A 22,902-nucleotide genomic window follows, 5' to 3' on the forward strand; every position below is an offset into this window, starting at 1 on the left:
AAAGGTAATAGGATACAAGGTCAATGCATAAAAATCAAATTTTACTTCTATATACTAGCAAGAAACAATTAGAAAATTAATTTTTAAAATACTGTTTATAATAGGATCCTAGAACATGAATTATTCAGGGATAAATTTCACCAAACATTTTAAAGATCTACACAATGAAAATGACAAAGCATTCCTGCGGGGTATTAAAGAATGTCTAAATAAATATAAACATATGCCATGTTCATGAATTGGAGGACTCAATAGTTAAGATGTCAATTTTTCACAAATTAATCTATAGATTCAACACAATACAAAGTCCCACAGACTTGTTTTTCAGAAATTGACAAACTGATTCTAAAAATTATATGGAAAGCAAAGAACTCAGAAGAGCCAAAACAATTTTGAAAAAAAAAATTGAAGGATTTGCACTACCACATTTTAAAACTTCTTACAAAGCTATACTAACAAAGGCAGGGTTGCATATTGACTTAATGATGAACATATAATCAATGGAACATAATAAAGCATTCAGAAATAGATCCATACATATATTAGATCAATTAACTTTCAAAGAACATACCAATGTAAAATGAGAGAAAAAATGTCTTTTCAAAAAATGTGCATGTTGGAACTGGAAATCCATGTCCAAAAAAATGACCCTCAATCCTTATGTCATACTGTACACAAAAATTAACTGAAAATGTATTATAGACCACATGCTTATACTCCTATTTTAAAATTTGAGACACTTAAAATATAAAGCAGGAAGAAAACCATTAGTGATGGTCCTAATTTCTTTCAGTTTTGTAACCACAAAACACTTGAATTTTACCTGAAAGTTCTCGTTTTCCTCAAACTTCTTCTGATGACATAATTCATTGTAATGTTCTTGTAACTTAATATGAGTTTCTTTAAGTGATGATAACTCATTTTTAATCTCATTAATTTCTCCAGTAAGTTCTTCAACCTAATATAAAATTTAACCAAAAATAGTTGTATAAGTGTGTTTTATATGAGAATATTTTATTAACACAAGTTTTTGGAAAAAGTAAAAAATAAAAAAGATGACAAAAGTAATTAATATCAAGAGCTACCATTTATTGAATTGTGCTGAGTACTTAATAAACATAATTTTATACTTATGAAAATCCCCATTTACAGGTGAGAAATGTAAAGCTCATAGATGTTTAAGTAATTTGCCTAGATCAAGTGGATATAGTCAGGATCCAAACCCAAAGCTATTTCTAGGGTTTGTATTCTTAACTACTATATTAAACTACCTCTTGTTACAAATGAAAAAGTATTACTCTTAATCATAAAAGCTCTATAAAAGTTATGCCTTTATTGCTTTTTCCAAGTTTTATTTTATTGTTGCAAATTAGACATACAGATTTTAACTCTACCGAATGAAGAGTACTGAGCATTAGTACAACAATAACTGACACTTCAGCCTAATATTTACATCTATAAACTGGGCTTTCACTAGCTATTTAAAATGTCATAATCTTTTTCTTGGGGGAATACTCTTTCACGGGAACCTCAAATATAAGACAAACTAAGTGCCACTGAGTCCCTACAGAAGCTAACAGACATGAACTCACCTATTACTTTCCCTTCGTCTCATCTGTTTTTAACCTTTTAAAAATCTATCTGTGCAAGGTACTTCTCTTCCAAGGCTCAACTCTCCATGAGTTCTTTATCCCATCCTTTCCAATCTCCCTCAGAGCCTACCTCCAGCACTAATCTCCTCTCTGCTGCTTATTTACAATCCTTCCCAATATGCCAGCATGTTCTCCTCAGCCCACAAATATGCTCTTCTCACATTCCTAATTTATTTTTATCCTTGACCCATTTACTGTCTCTCTCACTTCTTAAAATAAAAATCCACACTTGCTAGTTTCAAATTCTAACCTCCCATACTCCTTAACAACCTGACTTCTATCCTCATTGGTCTACAGATCCCTCCCCCCAGCCCCCGCTGGCAGATATCACCTGCAAATTAGCAAAAGGATTTTTCCCAAGTTTCATACCATTTAACAGCTCTGTAGCAGGACTACGTTGCCTACTTGTTCTTGGAACAGCCTGTTTTGTTTTCATGGTACTATTCTTCCTCTCTCCTCCAACGTTGCTCACTGTTCTTACCAGGCTCCCCGTCCCACCCTGCCCCAACACACACCCACCCTACTCTTTCTTCCATAGGATTCGTCACAAGTCCTCCACTCCTTCCATAGATGATTAGAACCATACCTTCAAATTTCATCTTCATGCTAATAAATCTTAAGTCTGTATCTCATCTCCCAACCCCTCTCCTTAGATTCAAGTTTTCTAAATGCATGGTATGCATTTCAGGCTAGATGTCCTGCAGGCAGTATAAATTCAGCAGCTTCCAAATTAAACTCATTTTCATCTACAAATCTTCTCCTTCCACCTTCCTTATATCACTTAATGACATTATCATTCTACTAGTTATACTAATCACAGAGTCATGTTTGACTCCTTTCCCCTTCTAATACTTTATGTAAAATGTCACTTAACTCTGCCAATTCCACTTTTAAATGCTTTTCGCATCTACTCCTCTTCTCTGTTCTCACTACTGTTGTCCTCACTGACACCATCATAGGCTCAAGGTTAGATTATTTACAGTGTTCCTCTTACTGGTCTCTTTCCATAAAGCCATCTTCCATTCTGTTGCAAGAGTTATTTTCCTAAAAGATCTGTCGCTTCTCTGCTTTAATATTCTCAATGGCTTCCCTTTACTTATAAAATTCAACTTCCTTAGTAAGGAGCCTTTTGAAAGATGATCTCAACCTATTTTCCAATGTCACATTTCACATATCCTATGCTTTATTCAAATCAGATTACTCATCACCCTTGAAGATGCAGTTTCACACCTCCATGGTTTTTCCCATTCTTTACTAAGTGGAATGCCAGCAGGATGGAAAGAGAAGTGTAGGAAATGGACACATATTGTGTGGTGAAACCCTATTTATCTTTCCAGACCAAACTCTAGTGTCATCTTTTCTCTAAAACTTTCTCCAACCTAGCTAAGTGATATGATTTATTTTGTACTTTCACAGTAATTTGTTAATACTACTTAAACTACTCCATGTTACTGTGGTTAATTTCATAGTTATCTGTCCCTTTTAGAGTGTGAGCTCGTTATTAATCTAAATTTATTTTAGGCATTTCTGAAAATCCAGTACCTGGAATGGTACCTAACACAGTAGATGCTCAACAAATGTTGTGAATTGAATTCCTTTTATAACCAACCCCTTCCACTAAGTATTTTCTGAACAACCATTTATTATCTTTTGTCTATGTATATCCATTAACTATATAACTAGTCAAATGCAAACAGATGCATACAACATGTTCTTTATAAATTTCAATGGATTTTAACTGTACTATCTAACAATAGTCACAAAGTTTTATTTGTACGGTATTTCTTTTACTGTTGTTGTTTTGGAGAGGGGTGGAAATAGCAGTTTATATGATTCCATCTTATTTTTGCCAGTATCTTTTTAAGTTTTTAAAAAACCCATCTTGATACAATCCTCTAGCAACACCTGTACTGTCCTTCACTCAAGAATGGTGAAAAACTTACAAAGAGATAGAAATACAATTAAAGAGTAGATCTGACCTCCCACTCAAGAAAACTCTTATATAGAACCATAGCAGCTTTTTCTTATTTAACTGTTTTGTTTAGTACTAAAGCATATGGAAGTGAAATGATTGTAGAAACTAAAGTATCTTAAGACAAAACCAATTTTATACAAATTTACAGATGGAGGCCTCACCTTATTGAAACTGCTTATTTTTTGGAATTCAATTGATTTTTCCCTATGAGAAGGGCATGGTTATAGTTTCAGGGAAAAGGAATGTCTTACTTTCTTAGGGCAACTAATCTTTTTGCAGGGGGAGGGGTATGGTTGACATAGTTAAGTATATTCTCTTTTCACTTTACAGTTTTCCTTATCCCAACAGTACCATTTCCAAGGTTTCTAAACATCAGGAATAATAAGGAAGTGTTAAGATGAAATGTGAATTCGCTTAAGCTAAAATGAATGTTACTATGCTTCTTGCTTAACAGTAAACTTTACTTGTACAGAGAGTAAGCATTTTTTAGTATTCTGATACAACTAACTACAAATACTTTTTGAGATTTGGATAAACCTTATTAAATTCATCAGTGAAGACTTGATCTCTCCAAAATACAAATTAAGAGAACATGTTAGCTGCAAATGAATTGAAAAATCAAGAGTTACTTATGTAACAATTTATATCAAAATCTATAAAATGTTTGTCAACCTGGTACTCAGATATATATATTAGTATAAAATATATTACATTATTATAGTATTAGAAAAGTATAGTGTAATTAGTATAATAGTCCAAAACATAATCTTTCTTTCCCAAAATATAGTTTCCATAAACTCATCATGACTTTCTATTGTGTGAATTCTTTTGAAAGAATTGAATGGAAATGAAAATACATATTAAAATAGAATCATCAGTTTTGGGGCCCACCAATATTTAAAGTGAACCTTTATATTTTACAATTTTAATTTGTACCATTTCATACTTTTATTATCTACTTTACTAAAATGAAAATTTAGTGTAAAATAAATGGATGTGGTTTAAGGAAATATCTATGTTTATAACATATCAATTCTTTTTTTTTTTAATTTTTTTAACGTTTATTTATTTTTGAGACAGTGAGAGAGACAGAGCATGAACGAGGGAGGGGCAGAGAGAGAGGGAGACACAGAATCAGAAGCAGGCTCCAGGCTCTGAGCCATCAGCCCAGAGCCTGACGCGGGGCTCGAACTCACGGACTGTGAGATCGTGACCGGGCTGAAGTCGGACGCTTAACTGACCGAGCCACCCAGGCGCCCCTATAACATATCAATTCTTTATGATAAAATGTTAATACTATAGAACTCAAATACTGTACACGTTCTAAACATGGTTTTAATACATCTCAACAAAACTGCTACTAATAATAGTACCTATATAATTATTTTAATAATTTATTAAAATACTATGCAATTATTTTATGAAAAGGTAATTAATTTTTCTCTGTCACATATGGGAAGTCATTCAAATTATATATATCAATATTTATATAAATATAAATATACACACATGTATATGTGTGGTTTTTCAGGCATGAAAGCATTACAGGAAATTTTATTAAATTTAGCTTTTCAACAGCATTCACTTCCTGGAAATACAAGTGCAAGAAGAACATGTGTCTGATTTTATTCCTATATGATTTTTGCAATATTTTCTTTGCATTTAATAGTTATTTTAAATGTCTACAACTATTTAAAATATTTTAATATTTTACTATTTAATAAACCTACATGCTTTTTCCAAGTTCCCAGTGCTTTCTCATGCTCATTTTGAAGATTAAGGAACTTTTCTTCATTTTCTTTTACCTTCTCCCTTTGCAGCTCATTATCTCTTTCAAGGGTCTGCAATAAAATTAATTATCCAAAAAATAATCAATACCACATTAATGAATTTTGATGTGTTTTATGTTGCTTGGACCTTTGCTTCTAACATGCTGAAAGTGCCATACAGATCAGTGATAATGTGCTATCTCAACAATAATTTTCATAAATTAACAGAAAGGTGCTTATAGTTTAGTTAACAGGAAATAGGGGGAGGTTATGAAAAAGAAATGGCTATAAAAGGGTATAAAAACATTGCCATTATTCAGTTTCACTGCATAAGTTTTAATGTACTGAAAAAGTAATATAAAGTACAGCACTGAAAAATATGAAATGTAGCATAATCCAGCCCAACTCTACTACAAAATTTTAACTACCACAGAACATTTTTTCCATATCTATTTATTTTAGAAATTAACTAGCTAAAAAACCCTTAAATACAATTTTAATTTTTAATTTCAAATTAACACATTTTTAGTACAGCTTCAATATTTACCATATGAACTCATTACTTCATAAATTAACATTAATATAATCACTACACCCCCTCCAAAAAAACCTTTAAGACTAAAAAATATTGTTTTCTAACACAAGGATTTGAAACATATTAAATTATTGTCACCAATATTATTAGGTTTCTTCAATGTCTGCTGATAATCCAAGTAAACTTCTGTTAAAAAAAAATAGTTAAGAACTCTACCTACATGTCTAATACATCTGGAATTTTTAAGTTTATTTATCATTAGGAAAGCTATGTATGTTCAAAGTAAACATTTCAAGCCACACAAAGGATATAGAAAGAAAAGGTAAAGTATTCCTCTATCAGCTCTCCAATTCTCCTCCCCAGAGGTAACCACTCTAGCAGTTTTTTGCATTGCCTTCCAGAAGTTGTCTCTAAGCATACTAGTACATAAAATATGTCTTTTCAAATACAGATGAGACCATACCATACATATTGTGTTCTTCTGCAATCTGTTTTTTCTTAAAAAATGAATATTTCTTGCTTACTTTCCATGCCATAAAGTACAGATCTATCTCATTTTAAAGGCTTCACAGTATTCTATTTAAATTGTATCCACCTGTTCTCAGTTGCATCTAGAATATCAATACACAATGACATTATTATGCAAAATTATGGAAATAGCTAATAAAAAGCATTTTACAGTTTAAACATCAAAATTCTCCTTTAGCACATAAAGAGCATAACTTCACTTTAATAACTTTCAATGAATACCTATTTTGACTGCCTCTACCTCAGGATAATGTAAATATATATATATTTTTAAAGGTTTATTTTTTATTTTTGAGACAGAGAGAAAGAGAGTGTGTGCCTATATGCAGGGGAGGGGCAGAGAGGAGGGTACAGAGGATCTGAAATGGGCTCTGTGCTGACAGCGGAAAGCCCGATACAGGGTTCTAGGTCACAAACGGTGAGATCATGACCTGAGCCAAAGTCAGACATTTAACCGACTGAGCCACCCAGGAGCCCCGATAATGTAAATATTTTTATAGAAGTCATGTGTTCCTCTTAATTTACATGGAACATAATAATAGAACAGTTTCTGAATATTTACAATGCATATATTTAATAGATGCTTACTATTTTAACATTCTGACAAATACAGTATCTATATTGATAACTTTTTTTTTTTTTTAATTTTTTTTTCAACGTTTATTTATTTTTGGGACAGAGAGATACAGAGCATGAACGGGGGAGGGGCAGAGAGAGAGGGAGACACAGAATCGGAAACAGGCTCCAGGCTCTGAGCCATCAGCCCAGAGCCCGACGCGGGGCTCGAACTCACGGACCGCGAGATCGTGACCTGGCTGAAGTCGGACGCTTAACCGACTGCGCCACCCAGGCGCCCCGATATTGATAACTTTCAACCAGCTTTTTAATACTTCATTCTTAATATGAACATGTAGTTAAGGATCACTGGGCACTTGAAGAAAGTGATATTTTAGAAGATATACAAATCAAAGTTTAGAAGAGATGTGAGAGGAGATACCACAGTATCTATCCTAATAATAATAAATGACCAAGAGCATTATGTTCTTAAAACAGTGTATTACATATGTCAATCATTTCTTGTCCCGACCCATACCCTCATCTAAAAGAAACTACCTATATCAGATATTTTCTCAGTTTCCACTCTTTGGAGACATTCCGTTCTTCCATTACAATTTGGACCCATTGCTCTTTCAGTCCACTACACTGATCAGGTGATCACTGAGGATTTCCTTCTCTCTTCTGGGATGGGTCTCCAGTTTCCTAGATCCTATTGATTCCTCTTTCCTGGTTTATTCTCTTGTCTTGGTAAAGAAACTTTCCATTACTTCTTGATAAGGGAGATACAGGATGCTTCTTTTGTTGAGGACTTAAATGTCTGAAAATATCTTTATTCTACCAATACATAGTGATTTGTTTGGCTGAATACAGTACAATTCTGCTTTAGAAATCAATTTCTCTCCAACCACTGAAGACATGGTTCTATTATCTTCTATCTTTCAGCACCGCCAGTGAGAAGTCTAAAGTCATTATGTTGCTATTCCTAGTCTTAATCCTTTGTATATGACCTACTTCTTTTTTCCACAAAGAGTTTTAGAATCTTCTAAGTGTGTATTCAATTTCATAATGATAGGTATTGGTGTTGAGCAAAACAAACTCAAATTCTTCAGTTCTAGGTTACATTCTAGTAATTACTTCTTTGGTCATCCCTTCTTCATTTTCTCTGTTCTCTCTCAAACTCACTAAATCTCAGGGACTGAACCCCTAATATTCTTTCCCTCCTGTTTTCCATCTTCTTGTCTTTTGGTTCTACTTTCTAGAAGATTATCTCAATATTATCCTCCAAACTTTGCACTATACTTTTTATGTCTCCTAAAATATTTATTTTAAGGGTTCTCTTTTATTCTATCAGTGTTTCTTTATAGACTCCTAATTCTTGTTTTGTGGATTAATAAATGTTCTCTTTACTGAGTATATTTTCTTAGTTTCTCCAAGTTTTTTTCTTTTGTTTTGTTTTCTTTTTTTTCCATCTCCCTGTTTGCTTTGCCTGATTTGCATGGTGGAGACTTTCTTCACTATGCCTAGTGATCCTTAACTGCATGTTTGTATTAAGAATGAAGTACTAAAAAGCTGGTTGAAAGTTTTGTCAAATGATGGGCTTCACTGTAGGTTGATCTGGCCGAGCTAGTTCACTGGGAGAGCTTAACTGCAGTAGCTACAGTCTTTTCTCTTGAGCAAGTTAGTTTCCCAAGAAAGGAATCTTCCATTCTCCTGCCTGGAAGTGATAAGGCTAGCTGTCCTCTAAATGGGGAAACAGAGCAGGGAGGGCTCAGATATCAGTGTTTAGACTTCCCACTCTGTTCTCAATATAACAGTCTCAGTAGCATATTGGTACAGCATTTGGCACTTTTAAATATTCCCACCATGGGCAGATTCAAAACTACCATTAGTTTAACAAGCAGCTCACAAATGACAACAGCTCTGACAACCAGCAATCCCTACTATAAGCGGTCACCAGCAAACCACTGGATTTCCCGACCTGTTGTCCCTCAAACTCTCCAGTGTAAATCTCCAATCTTCTGTCAAGCAGGAGACAGGCAGTGCCTTTTTGGGCAAGGTAGGAAAGAGAATTTGGAGGTATGATAGCTTCTAGCTTCTTATATAGAAGCCTTTGGCTTTGGGTGCACACCAGTTTCTAGAGGCACACGATGCTTGCAATTCCTTAGCATTTTTGCACCTTTGCCTTGGGTTTCTACTTTCTTTCATTTGCTAGGTAAATTACAAATTTTCCATCTGGTTCCAACTTTCTTTAAAAAAATTTTTTTTAACGTTTATTTATTTTTGAGACAGAGAGAGACAGAGCATGAACGGGGGAGGGTCAGAGAGAGGGAGACACGGAATCTGAAACAGGCTCCAGGCTCTGAACTGTCAGCACAGAGCCTGATGCGGGGCTCGAACTCACGGACCACGAGATCATGACCTGAGCCGAAGTCGGCCGCTTAACCGACTGAGCCACCCAGGCGCCCCTGGTTCCAACTTTCAAACCTTAATTTTTATTGTTTCCTTATATACTTGTCCTTGTGGATTTACTGTCATTTTATTTCAGTTTTAGAAGGAAATAGAAGTGAATGTGTGGGTTCAATTCAACATGTTTAACCAGAAGCCTGGATCTGGCAATATCTGAACTTACAAAGATTCTGAATTTATTCATTGTTAATCATTCATTAATTTAATAAAGTTTAATGAGTTCCTACTCTGTGCCAGATACTCTTTTAGCTCTTATGCTAAATGATGAAAATGTTACTGTTCTCATGGAATTTACTCTTTCAGAAAATTATTTGTTATTATTTGCACCTGGATTAACAAATCTGAAAAACATTTTGAAAAACTTGATATTGTGGAAAGTCAAAATAAACCATCTGTTAATATTTTACTATCCCAAAAACTAAGTAACTTATTCTGGTTAATACTATGACTATAGGAGCAAACTAAGTAAACTATTCTTGTTAACGCTAGGCTTATAGCAGTATAACTAGACTCATATCTAGACTAAACTATGATTAAATTATAGTAGGAAATATTGTCTATCATGGGAATTCAGGTCTCTATGCTCCAAATTACTATTAAAAAATGAGACAGATGACAGCATGATTGCAGAGCACTGAAAAACAGTAGGCCATTATGAAGAGTAATGATCCCTTTTAATACAGGTGGAATTAGAATGCTCCTTGAGAAAACACTTGAGATATCTATGCAGCATAGTCTGCAGCAACAGTTCAACATTAATATTTTGTTATACTATATATCAGTGGTTCTCCAACACCAGTCTGCAAACAAGTACTGATCCATGACAAAATGTCACTAGTTCATGGCAAAAAAAAAAAAAAAAAAAAAGTCTTTATAAATCATCAAATGTCTTTTCCTGTAAAAGATTATCTTTATTCTGAGATCATATCCTTAATATGTGGTGTAAAAATATTCTTTTTTATAAAATGAAAGTGATGGTAGATGGTGTTTATTTTTAATATTGTTACTTATAAAAATAAAAAGCTGACAATTCTATCCTGTTCTTGCCAATACTTTGCATGAAATTTCTGTATGACATCTAGTTTCTCTACATACTATCAAGGCTCAAATAATAATGGTACTAGTACAGAGAGAGGCACCTGGATTATCTAACATATTAGCACTTATAGTTAAAAGATCTTGGAACTATAGTTAAGGTCATGATTAATTCAGTGTATATATATAAATATATATTAGTATATATTCACATGTTTCTTATACACACACACACACACACATACATACACACTTCACACCCAACAAAATTAAGCAACACAAAAACATTGCATTTAGAACTCATGAATAGCAATTTAAAAGTTGTAGTTTTCAAATAACTGATCTAACAAAAGTGGCAGCTCTCATTGATCTAGGAAGAATAAATTAACAATGTAATGTAGAGATAGTGCTGGAGTAGAACAAGGACAAAAATTTAAATTGAGGATTGCCACTAATTAAGAAGCCTTGAACTATATTGCTTACACTTTCCGGATCTCTAGTTCATCATGAAATGAAATGATTGGATTGGCTGATTACTAATATTTTGTTCACCCTAAAAATCTGTTTCAACTCCTCTAAATGGACTAGAAAAGTGTCCTGGTAACTGCTACTCATAAAGAATTTGGGTAAATTCTATCCCATGTTTCTTGCGATAAGGTTTAAAATATTAGAGAAAGTCCCAGCTATCTATCTGTAGATAAGTAAAGGAGGTGGGGGATACTTGCATATAGCTGGACTTTCAGAGATTTTTCACTAGTCTTACTGGAAGAGGTGAAGAGGTTAAGAGGAAGGAGGAGTTTGACTCTGGCATACCTCTTCCCTCTCTCTCTTCCAGGTCTAAATTGTTTTTGTTTTTTGTTTTAAGTTAATTTATTTTGAGGAGGGAGAGGTGCAGAGAGAAAGAGAGAGAGAATCCCAACCAGGCTCCGTGCTGTCATCTCAGAGTCCTGCAAGGGGGCTCAATCTCATGACTGTGAGATCATGACCTGAACCAAAATTAAGAGTTGGATGCTTAACCGACTGAGCCACGCAGGCGTCCCTCCAGGTCTAAGTTTTATAATATTAGGGGCAGGCAAGAGAAATAAAAAAGCCAAAACTCTCTTTACATAATTAGTCATAGAATATCAATGATGAGGAGACAACTCTGGCATTGTTCAGGTTAAGTCTGGCTCCAGTCAATGATGATGAATTCAACATACTTTGTGGGGCCCAGTGCAAAATTTAAAAAGCACGGAAAAGGTGCTATTGAAGATACGAAAATACAAAACTTTTTCCTTCCTTCATGGTCACTCCCCCTTTCTCTCTCTCCCTATGAGCTTATCATGTCATCGAGCTTTTTACTTTCTATTTAATGTCATGGGCCCCTGGGCAAAGGGATACTCATAGGGCAAATTCAGATCCTCACAGATGCCTGGGCGCCTCACCGTACAACTCAACACTAGTAGATCCACCAACTACTGGGTTCTACCTCCTGCAAGCTGCTGGACCCATGTATGTCCTGGCTGGGGGTGAGGAAGTCAATCTTCCTGTCCCATGGGACCTCTGCCCCAACCCATGGCAGATGGATAACCCCCAACAGATTGCAAATGCCAGGCAGGGATACATCTCAGTACCTGGATTGAGGACTCACCCCCTGCCAAGTCACCTACCTAGTGTGCCAAGGTATTGCCAACCTGAGACAGATGATGCTGCAGACATATGCAATGGACCCAGACCCTCCCTGCTATATTTAGCCCTCCACCAAACATAAAGAGCAACAGTAGAACACAAACCTCTCCCCAGGAACGTGACCACAACAGTGGTGGAGCAGAAGCAGAGAGGATGAGGCCAGGCAGGGCCTAGCATACCAAAGTATGGCAGAACCAGCAGCCAAAAATTCATCCTGAGAGGCAGTAGGAGACACAGCAAAGCCTGAGCTGAGGCTCCAAGACTCCAGTGCATGCTCCATTTTCCCATCAGACTTAATTTACAAAACATAAATTTAAAGATGAAAATTTCAAGACAGTGAACACAGAACATTAAACCTGAAGCAAAAAGCCCTTCTGAGTATGGATCCCTATGCAACTGCACTGGTTATATACCCAGGAAGTTGGCCTTGGCCTCTGCTGATGGTGGTCTTTCCATGGGAAGTGATTGTAGTTTTCTCTCTTTTTTTTTTTTAATCTTATTTTTGAGAGAGAGAGAGACAGAAAGAGAGTGAGAGAGGAGGGACAGAGAGAGAGAGAGAGAGAGAGAGAATATCCCAAGTAGGTTCTGCACAGGGCTGGAACCCACAAACCGTGAGATCATGACCTGAGCCCAAATCGAGTCAGATGCCCAACTGACTGAGCCACCCAGGTACCATGTGATTGTAATTTTCTTGAAAAATGTTCAGCTTTACCTTCATTTCCAAGATTTCCTTCAGAGGAACACAAATATCTTCCACTGGCCACCCCAGTGGAACATGTCCCCACCTCCTTCTCTTGACTTAGACATCCAATCACTTGGCCAGGGGGACACAGAGCAATTTCTGCCCTTCCACTAACCTCCATGTTCCTTCATGTGGAACCAAGAAACCACCAAATGTCTCTCTTCTGCACCCTTACTGGGCCATACAGTATTGGAACAAGCATAATACACTTCAAGCCCCATTGGTAAAGATCACTTCAAAAACTTTCCCCCTTGAAATTTCTGGAACATAACTGTGCACTAGTCTATATGCTCTTGGTATAATTCCAAACTTCAAAAAACATATGCCAGTTCTTCCACATGAACTTATCACATTTTATTCTACTGCCAACACCAGAGTGAACCTTCAAGTTTTTACAGCATCTCAAGCATCCATCCACAAAACAAGATGGCACTTTCCCCTTTTTGTACCCCAATCTTTACATGATTTTCATATAGACTCCTTCACTTAGCTTATTAGGGGAAATGTATGACCCCTCCCAACTAGGGATGTAATAGAAAAGCCTCTCTTATGGAACTGTTACTCCCAAAACATCAGTGACCATAATTTCTTCCTCTATCCATTTTTTTTGAAAATATGGAAATAAGATGATGGTGTGATTGCTGTGATAACAGGGCCAGTTCTACCTAAACCCATGAAGAGGGGTCTGCCTCAATTTCTGGGAGTTCACTGACTGTTCTCTTAGAATATGGTGACACTTATCACCTTCTATTTTCAGTTTTGGTCTTTGCCACAATTCTAAGACAAAGAAAAAAAATCTCCTCCAATCTGTTACAAAATTAAGTCAGATACTTGATAAAACTTAACACTTAACTAGTGACTTAAATTTAAATTAAAAAAATATATATATACACACATATATTCATTACTTTAGACATTGATACCAAGTTGGTGAAGAAGGCCGTATCTTACCCCTAAAATTCAAAATGATCCCAGATAAAGTTGGGCAGATAAATGCAACTAAACAGGTAAAGCTCATTAGATATAAATACACTATATCTATATCTATGTATCTATATACAACCTCATTATTTTCTTTCAACACCTTCAACTCTGCTTCCAGTTCAGTATTAACTTCAGTTTGATGCTGAAGTAACTGCTGCATATGTTGGAAAGAAGTGATGATATCCTTTAAAAGAGTATAAATATATTAGTTGAAAAAATTTTGTAGGTATGTTTCTAAATTCATTCTTAAAGTACTTTCTCTAATTTCTTAACTTATTATCTTTATAGTTTAATTTAAATGCCATAACAAGATACTGAAATAAACTAATAGCGTATTTTACTAACTTAATATCTAAAATAACTTGTATAATTTCTTACAAAGTACTATTTCCAAGAGTTCTTCAAATAATTAACAAAGTTTTTTGAAATGGACCATGGATTATGAGACACTACTGAAAAATGTGAAGAATTCAAAACTAAAATTATTGTTGGCTTGTCTTAAAAAAGGTAAACATATCACTACTAAAATGTCATACTGCTAACGGGCTAAAATGTCATGATATGCATTCATAATGAAATGGAAGAAAAGCAGAAAAGAAAAAAAAGAAACAGAACTTTTCTTTCATGGACCTTTTTTTTAAATAGAAAAATTATAAATATCAAATAGATTTAAATGAGAGTATAACATCCTGTAAATGTATGCTCTAAGCATACACACATTTCAGTAATTACCTGCTAGGGTACCAATGGTCTAAACTATCAAGGAAAAAACTGATTTATTTTTATCCTTTTTATTAATTAAATATTGTAATATTTTCCCAACTTTATTAAGATATAATTGACACATAACATTGTGTAAACTTAAGTTGTATAACATGATGATTTGATACAGTATATAGTGCTAAATAATTACCATAAGATTAATTAACATCTCTACCACTTCACATAATTCCTATTTGTGTGTGTGTGGTGAGAACATTTAAGATCTACTCTCTTAACAACTTTCAAGTATGTAATACAGTACTGTTAACTAAAATCATCATGCTGTACATTAAACCCCAAGAACTTGCTCATACTAGAATTGGAAGTTTGTCCCCTATGACAAACATCTTCCCATTTCTCGGATTTGTTTTTTAATGGGAGCATATGTGAGACGTGATTATAAAGGTTCACATGTATCCATTCAAATGACCCTGAGTGCTTACTATGTGCTAGCAACTGACCTACACATGATTCCATTTGTTACTGAACTTGTTTATTTCTCACGTTATATCAGTTTTAAAAATATTCACTGGCTTCCAAAATATCTTATGATTGCTTGCCTGTTTTTCTTCTTGAATATGCGTAATCTCTTCATTAATCTTCTTATTTAATTCCAATTCCTTTAAAAAATTGAGTAATTTTAAAGTTATGACATAAAATTCAGAAAATTCTACATTTAATTCAGTGCTCAACAAGTTTAGGAGTGCCATGACCCCTTACCACCCCAGAGTACCAACCTTTGTTTGCTGGGGAAGTAGTGGTTCTAGTGAAATAAAGACTGTATTAGACACCCAATACAGGCTGGTGTACAAATTTATAAATATTAATGTTAAAAAAACTACAAAATTTCTTATCTCCAAAAGCTTTTCTGGAGACACCATTGTACCATAAGATTACCTGACACTACATCAAAGTGGAAATAAAATGGTTATAGACAAATTTTATTGTCTTAAATTCTTGCTGATAATGGCAAAAATTACCTAGAGTGAAAAATAATTCATAATACCTTTTTTTTACTAGATATATTAACTTTACAAAGTAATGCTTTTATATTATAATCCTGAAATTCCCATAAATTTTACAAAAACAATTATACAAACATGAATGCATTTAATTAAATACCATGTTGAATCTTTCTTGAAGTTCTTGAAATTTTTGTTCTTTAATTGTTAAATGGATGTTTTCTTCTCCTATCTCTTGTTGACATGTGACCTTGGACTTTATCAAGTCTGAGGTAACTTTTTTAAGTTCCTTAACATGAGAAATATAAACAGAAAATTCAGTATAAACATTTCATCACAGCAAGGTACTTTTCTGACAGTTTTAAAGACCATTTTAAACCTATCATTTAAGACAATATTACTGGTCCATCAAGGTCTATTTCCCCTAGTTCTGTTGCAAGATAATTAGCCAAGGTGGGAATGCTATTTGTGGCTATGACCATAGACACAATGATACAAGGATAGAATGCAGGATTTTTTCCTCTTAAAAAGAGCACACAAACCAAATGAACTAACCAACCGGAAGTAGGGTGTTTTCATTTATTACTTATTTAACAAAAATCTTCTGAGACAAAAAAAAGGAAATAAAACATTATCAGTTTCCAAGTTTGTTAGCATCTAATAAAAGTTTCTGTAAGAAATAATCACAATATAATGTGATGACTGCTAAAGTATAGGAATGCACAGAAACATAAAGAAAGAAGGAGTTTGGTTGAGGGCATCAAGAAGGCACTATTAGGAAAAGCGGTTTCTGAATGGAGTCTTCAAAGATAAATTTGCAAAGAAGGCAAAAAAGGAGTACACATTCCAGACAAAAAGATTCTACACGTACAAACATGCAGAAACATAAAAGAGCATGGTATTTTTCAGGGAACCAGAATAGGATATAGTTGGAGCTTATATGTTATGGGTAAGGGGGAGGGGTAGAGTATTTGTGATTGTGGCTAGAAATTTGACAAGATACAAATTTTGAAAGGGATTTGTGGGCCAAGATAAAAAGTTTTAATTTTATCCTCTAGTGAATGAGGTAATAATTGAAGGATTTGGGGGCACCTGGGTGGCTCAGTCAGTTAAGTGTCTGACTCTTGATTTGGGCTCAGGTTATGATCTCAGGGTCATGAGATCTAGCCCCATGTTGGGCTCCATGCTGGGCATGGAGCCTGCTTAAGATTCTCTCTCTCCCTCTCAAAAAAAAAAAAAATTGAAGGATTCTGAGTAGGAGAAAGACATAAGATTTGTAACTCAAAAAAATAACTCTAGCATCACTGCAGATTATTAGAATCGCAGGGGATATAAAAGAAGTCTTCATTTGTGAAGTTACATATCCATTGAGCTTAACAGATATCATCCAAACACATTATAATTCTGAAATACCAACTTCTGAATTGGTGTATAATTTATTATACTGCTGTTCTGTGTATACTCACTATATTAAACACTCAAGAATGTGATTTTCACATTCTTAACTACACAGTATCTGAACTCCCTTTGAATTCTGGAGGAATTCTACAAGAGTCCACTGCCCACTAGAGAAGCCAGACATGGCAGATACTAGCTTTATGAGCATGAGGCCAGACTCTGCTAATCAGATACACCTGTCCTGGATATTGGATCAGAAACTAATACCACAAAGAACAAGAACTGTTGCAAATCCATCTGTTGACAGTCTGCAGGGGCGATGCTAGTAACATCAAGTTTCCATGGGCAACAATGACACCACAGTAGCGTAGCAGCATCATTACAGTCAATAGTGACAACATACAATACTCAGGACTGGAAGTTGATTTTATGGCATGCTCTTCAATACTGCATAGGTTCCCTTTCTGACCATTTTCTAAGTCTGAGATGACCAACATCTAAATTCCTTTGCTGGGGCAACTGGGTGGCTCAGTCGCTTGAGCAGCTGACTTTGGCTCAGGTCATGAGCTTGCACTTCGTGGGTTTGAGCCCCACATCAGGCTCTGTGCTGACAACTCAGAGCCTGGAGCCTGCTTTGGATTCTGTGTCTCCCTCTCTCTCTGCCCCTTCTCCACTCACTTGCACGTGCATGCTCTCTCTCTCTCCTCTCTCTCTCAAAAATAACCATTTAAAAAAGTTTTAAATTCTTTTGCTGACAATATCAACTTACAGTTAAGAATCTTAATACACTTCAACTTTTAAAAGATGGTATGTAATGAAAAAATGCTCACCATCACTCATCATCAGGGAAATACAAATCAAAACCATAATGAGATATCACCTCACACCTATCAGAATGGCTAAACTCAGGCAACAACAGATGTTGGCTAGGATGCAGAGAAAGAGGAACCTTTTGCACTGCTGGTGGGAATGCAAACTGGTGCAGCCACTCTGGAAAACCGTATGGAGGTTACTCAAAAAAATAAAAATAGGACTGCCCTATGACCCAGCAATTGCACTACTAGGTATTTATCCAAAGGACACAAAAACGCTGATTCAAAGGGGTACGTGCACCCCAATGTTTACAGCAGCACTATTGACAATAGCCAAAGTATGGAAAATCCCAAATGTCCATTGACTGATGAATGGATAAAGAAGATATGATACATACACACACACACACACACACACACACACACACACACACACACAATGGAATGTTACTAGGTTATCAAAAAAAATGAAATCTTGCCATTTGCAACAACATGGATGCAACTAGAGTGTATTATACTAAGCAAAGTAAGAGAAAGACAAATATATGATTTCACTCATATGTGGAATTTAAGAAACAAAACAAATGAACATAGGGGAAGGGAAGCAAAAATAAGATAAAAACAGAGAGGGAGACAAACCATAAGAGACTCTTAAATACAGAGAACAAATTAAGGGTTGCAGGAGGGGTATTGGATGGGGTGATGGGCTAAATAGGCGATGGGCATTAAGGAGGACACTTGTTGGGATGAGCAGTCAGTGTTGTATGTAAGTGATGAACCACTAATTCTATGCCTGAAATCATTACTACACTATATGTTAAGTAACTTTGATTTAAATTAAAAAAAAGAATTTGTTAAAAAAATTAAAAAACAAAAGACTGTAAGAACTGAATAAATAATAACAACTCTTCTGAAGGGAAAAAAAAGTTCATTAGGGTGGTAAGACTACAGGAAATTTTTATTTTCTTCATTGTACTGATTAGTATTTTTTTCAAAATAAACACATTTCTCACATATCAGAGTACAGTATATACACATATGTAGTATGATATAGTATATAATAGAATACAAAGCCATGGAAACAGGTGCAATCACTTAGAGTTATTAGTTAGAAGACAGAAGATGGCAAATGACTGAGTCCTAAAGAACTCCAACACTCATGGATTAGAGAAGAAGCTAATATTAGAAGGAAGTACAGTCAACTGAGGTAGGTGGAAAATCAAGAGTGTAATATCAAGGAAGCTGAAAAAGGAACAGCAGAAAATAGTGCTGCCAAAACTTCCAGAGTTCTTCATGTTATAGCTTCAGCTGCCCAGGGAAAACTTCACCCAATCATAACTCAATACCTAGTTCAAAATCCAGAAGAAAGGATTAACTGGTCTTAGTTCACATGTCCCTTTTAGATATGTGCACTGACTAAAATGACTGCTAAAGTAAAACAAGGGTCAAGAGGGGCGCCTGGGTGGCTCAGTCGGTTGGGTGACCGACTTTGGCTCAGGTCATGATCTCGCCGTCCATGAGTTCGAGCCCCGCGTTGGGCTCTGTGCTGACAGCTCAGAGCCTGGAGCCTGTTTCGGATTCTGTGTCTCCCTCTCTCTGACCCTCCCCCGTTCATGCTCTGTCTCTGTCTCAAAAATAAATAAATGTTTATAAATAAATAAAAAAAAAATTTTTTTAAAACATGGGTCAAGAGACAGGACTTCATGCTTAGAAAAGCAGGCAAATTAATGGCTGGTACAAGGAGAACAATCAGCATATACTGAATAATGAAAGAAGTCTGAACAAAGAAGGCAGGCCTTGAAGAATGAGTAATATACTGGATTTTCTCCATTTGTCTCTCCTGACTCACTCTCCACCCTTTCTCCATACTGCTCTGTCCCCTGTGTGCTGATATCTGTGGATGTAGCAGTTTTTCTTGCTTCTGGCTGGGTTCAATCTCTGGAAGGCACCAGTAAATCAGTATCCTGGGAAGACAGACAGATAGAGGTATTTCCCCAGTTTTCTCCCTATATGGCCACGAAATGACAATAGCTCTGTACCTTTGCCAAAGGTCACAGCTTCTGAATTCAGCTTTCTTCTACAGCTGTGCCTATAGCTGTCTCCAGGTTCCCAGTAGCTGCTTCCTTCCCTTTCCCCTGGGGTTTATGTGGTATAATCATTCCCCCACTGCTTCTATCGCTGTGGTGATTCATTATCCCTGTTAGTTCCCCTGAACCCTGCCCATAACTTTGTAAACAGCTTCTTCATCAAACTTTTCTCTTTTACCTATTCCAATGTGCCATCTGTTTCCTGACTCAATCCTGTTTAATACAAGTAAACTGAGAGAAGGCATTTTGAGTGTGGACAGGAGAAATGGAGGGGAGCAAAGGCAAAAAAAGAAAGGCATAGTGAAGAATTATAATAATTGCAACAAAGATTTTGCATTAAATAGAACAGAAGATGCTTAATAAATAGTAGGAAACAATGCTGAAGATGTAGAATGTGGCCAGACTTTGGAAGTTCTGGAAGGCCAATTAAAGAAGTATGGGACTAAATCATATGTTGTACACCTATACTTACATAATGTTATATGTCAATTTGTCTCAATAAAGTAGAAAAAATTTGGGACTTGATTCATTAGGCAAAAGAGAAGTTATTCAATCTATCGTTCCTTCTATATATACTAAATATCTAGCATGTCCAGCACAGAGAAGCAATGCATTACACTAGTAACCTAATAAAGTTAGTTTGGCAACAAAAGTGAATAAAAAACAGATAAAAGAACTTTGGCTAAGGGGCTGTTTTATTAATCCAGGCATGAGATGATAAATGTCTATATTACTGAAAATGGAGAATGGAATATATGAGATATTTTAAGATATAATTGAGTAGACAAAGGGAATGAAGGAAAAAAATTATTCCAGAATATCTAGGTGAAGCTAGGAGAAATGAAAATAAAAACCATAAAATGTGGAAGAGAAAGCATGAAAATGGAAAAGAAATGGGAAGTCTACTTCACTGATGAAATAGATGAAAATGTATTTTTTTTTTTTTTTATGAAGTTTATTGACAAATTGGTTTCCATACAACACCCAGTGCTCATCCCAAAAGGTGCCCTCCTCAATACCCATCACCCACCCGCCCCTCCCTCCCACCCCCCATCAACCCTCAGTTTGTTCTCAGTTTTTAACAGTCTCTTATGCTTTGGCTCTCTCCCACTCTAACGTCTTTTTTTTTTTTTTTTTTTTTCTCCCTTCCCCTCCCCCATGGGTTCCTGTTGAGTTTCTCAGGATCCACATAAGAGTGAAACCATATGGTATCTGTCTTTCTCTGTATGGCTTATTTCACTTAGCATCACACTCTCCAGTTCCATCCACGTTGCTACAAAAGGCCATATTTCATTTTTTCTCATTGCCACGTAGTATTCCATTGTGTATATAAACCACAATTTCTTTATCCATTCATCAGTTGATGGACATTTAGGCTCTTTCCATAATTTGGCTATTGTTGAGAGTGCTGCTATGAACATTGGGGTACAAGTGCCCCTATGCATCAGTACTCCTGTATCCCTTGGGTAGATTCCTAGCAGTGCTATTGCTGGGTCATAGGGTAGGTCTATTTTTAATTTTCTGAGGAACCTCCACACTGTTTTCCAGAGCGGCTGCACCAATTTGCATTCCCACCAACAGTGCAAGAGGGTTCCCGTTTCTCCACATCCTCTCCAGCATCTATAGTCTCCTGATTTGTTCATTTTGGCCACTCTGACTGGCGTGAGGTGATACCTGAGTGTGGTTTTGATTTGTATTTCCCTGATAAGGAGCGACGCTGAACATCTTTTCATGTGCCTGTTGGCCATCTGGATGTCTTCTTTAGAGAAGTGTCTATTCATGTTTTCTGCCCATTTCTTCACTGGGTTATTTGTTTTTCGGGTGTGGAGTTTGGTGAGCTCTTTATAGATTTTAGATACTAGCCCTTTGTCCGATATGTCATTTGCAAATATCTTTTCCCATTCCGTTGGTTGCCTTTTAGTTTTGTTGGTTGTTTCCTTTGCTGTGCAGAAGCTTTTTATCTTCATAAGGTCCCAGTAATTCACTTTTGCTTTTAATTCCCTTGCCTTTGGGGATGTGTCGAGTAAGAGATTGCTACGGCTGAGGTCAGAGAGGTCTTTTCCTGCTTTCTCCTCTAAGGTTCTGATGGTTTCCTGTCTCACATTTAGGTCCTTTATCCATTTTGAGTTTATTTTTGTAAATGGTGTGAGAAAGTGGTCTAGTTTCAACCTTCTGCATGTTGCTGTCCAGTTCTCCCAGCACCATTTGTTAAAGAGGCTGTCTTTTTTCCATTGGATGTTCTTTCCTGCTTTGTCAAAGATGAGTTGGCCATATGTTTGTGGGTCTAGTTCTGGGGTTTCTATTCTATTCCATTGGTCTGTGTGTCTGTTTTTGTGCCAATACCATGCTGTCTTGATGATGACAGCTTTGTAGTAGAGGCTGAAGTCTGGGATTGTGATGCCTCCTGCTTTGGTCTTCTTCTTCAAAATTCCTTTGGCTATTCGGGGCCTTTTGTGGTTCCATATGAATTTTAGGATTGCTTGTTCTAGTTTCGAGAAGAATGCTGGTGCAATTTTGATTGGGATTGCATTGAATGTGTAGATAGCTTTGGGTAGTATTGACATTTTGACAATATTTATTTTTCCAATCCATGAGCAGGGAATGTCTTTCCATTTCTTTAAATCTTCTTCAATTACCTTCATAAGCTTTCTATAATTTTCAGCATACAGATCCTTTACATCTTTGGTTAGATTTATTCCTAGGTATTTTATGCTTTTTGGTGCAATTGTGAATGGGATCAGTTTCTTTATTTGTCTTTCTGTGGCTTCATTGTTAGTGTATAAGAATGCAACTGATTTCTGTACATTGATTTTGTATCCTGCAACTTTGCTGAATTCATGTATCAGTTCTAGCAGACTTTTGGTGGAGTCTATCGGATTTTCCATGTATAATATCATGTCATCTGCAAAAAGCGAAAGCTTGACTTCATCTTTGCCAATTTTGATGCCTTTGATTTCCTTTTGTTGTCT

The 22,902-nt window shown here is 35.8% G+C and overlaps 1 protein-coding gene across 1 annotated transcript in view; it reads right to left on the minus strand.

Moving 5' to 3' along the window:
- The window catches only part of CCDC73 (coiled-coil domain containing 73), a 127,929-nt gene that overhangs the window by 17,325 nt on the left and 87,702 nt on the right, over positions 1 to 22,902 (minus strand). Inside the window, exons 9-13 of the mRNA XM_047071203.1 lie at positions 15,797 to 15,925; positions 15,235 to 15,294; positions 13,992 to 14,096; positions 5,358 to 5,468; positions 824 to 958 (exon numbers count right to left, since the gene is read on the minus strand). Coding sequence (XP_046927159.1) covers positions 824 to 958; positions 5,358 to 5,468; positions 13,992 to 14,096; positions 15,235 to 15,294; positions 15,797 to 15,925 — 540 coding nt within the window. The remainder of the gene's footprint in view (positions 1 to 823; positions 959 to 5,357; positions 5,469 to 13,991; positions 14,097 to 15,234; positions 15,295 to 15,796; positions 15,926 to 22,902) is intronic.

This window comes from Lynx rufus, unplaced genomic scaffold (assembly GCF_022079265.1).
Source record: "Lynx rufus isolate CCGP_SWC_20201006 ecotype Redwood Valley unplaced genomic scaffold, mLynRuf1.p SCAF_9, whole genome shotgun sequence".
Classification (NCBI taxonomy): Eukaryota; Metazoa; Chordata; class Mammalia; order Carnivora; family Felidae; genus Lynx; species Lynx rufus.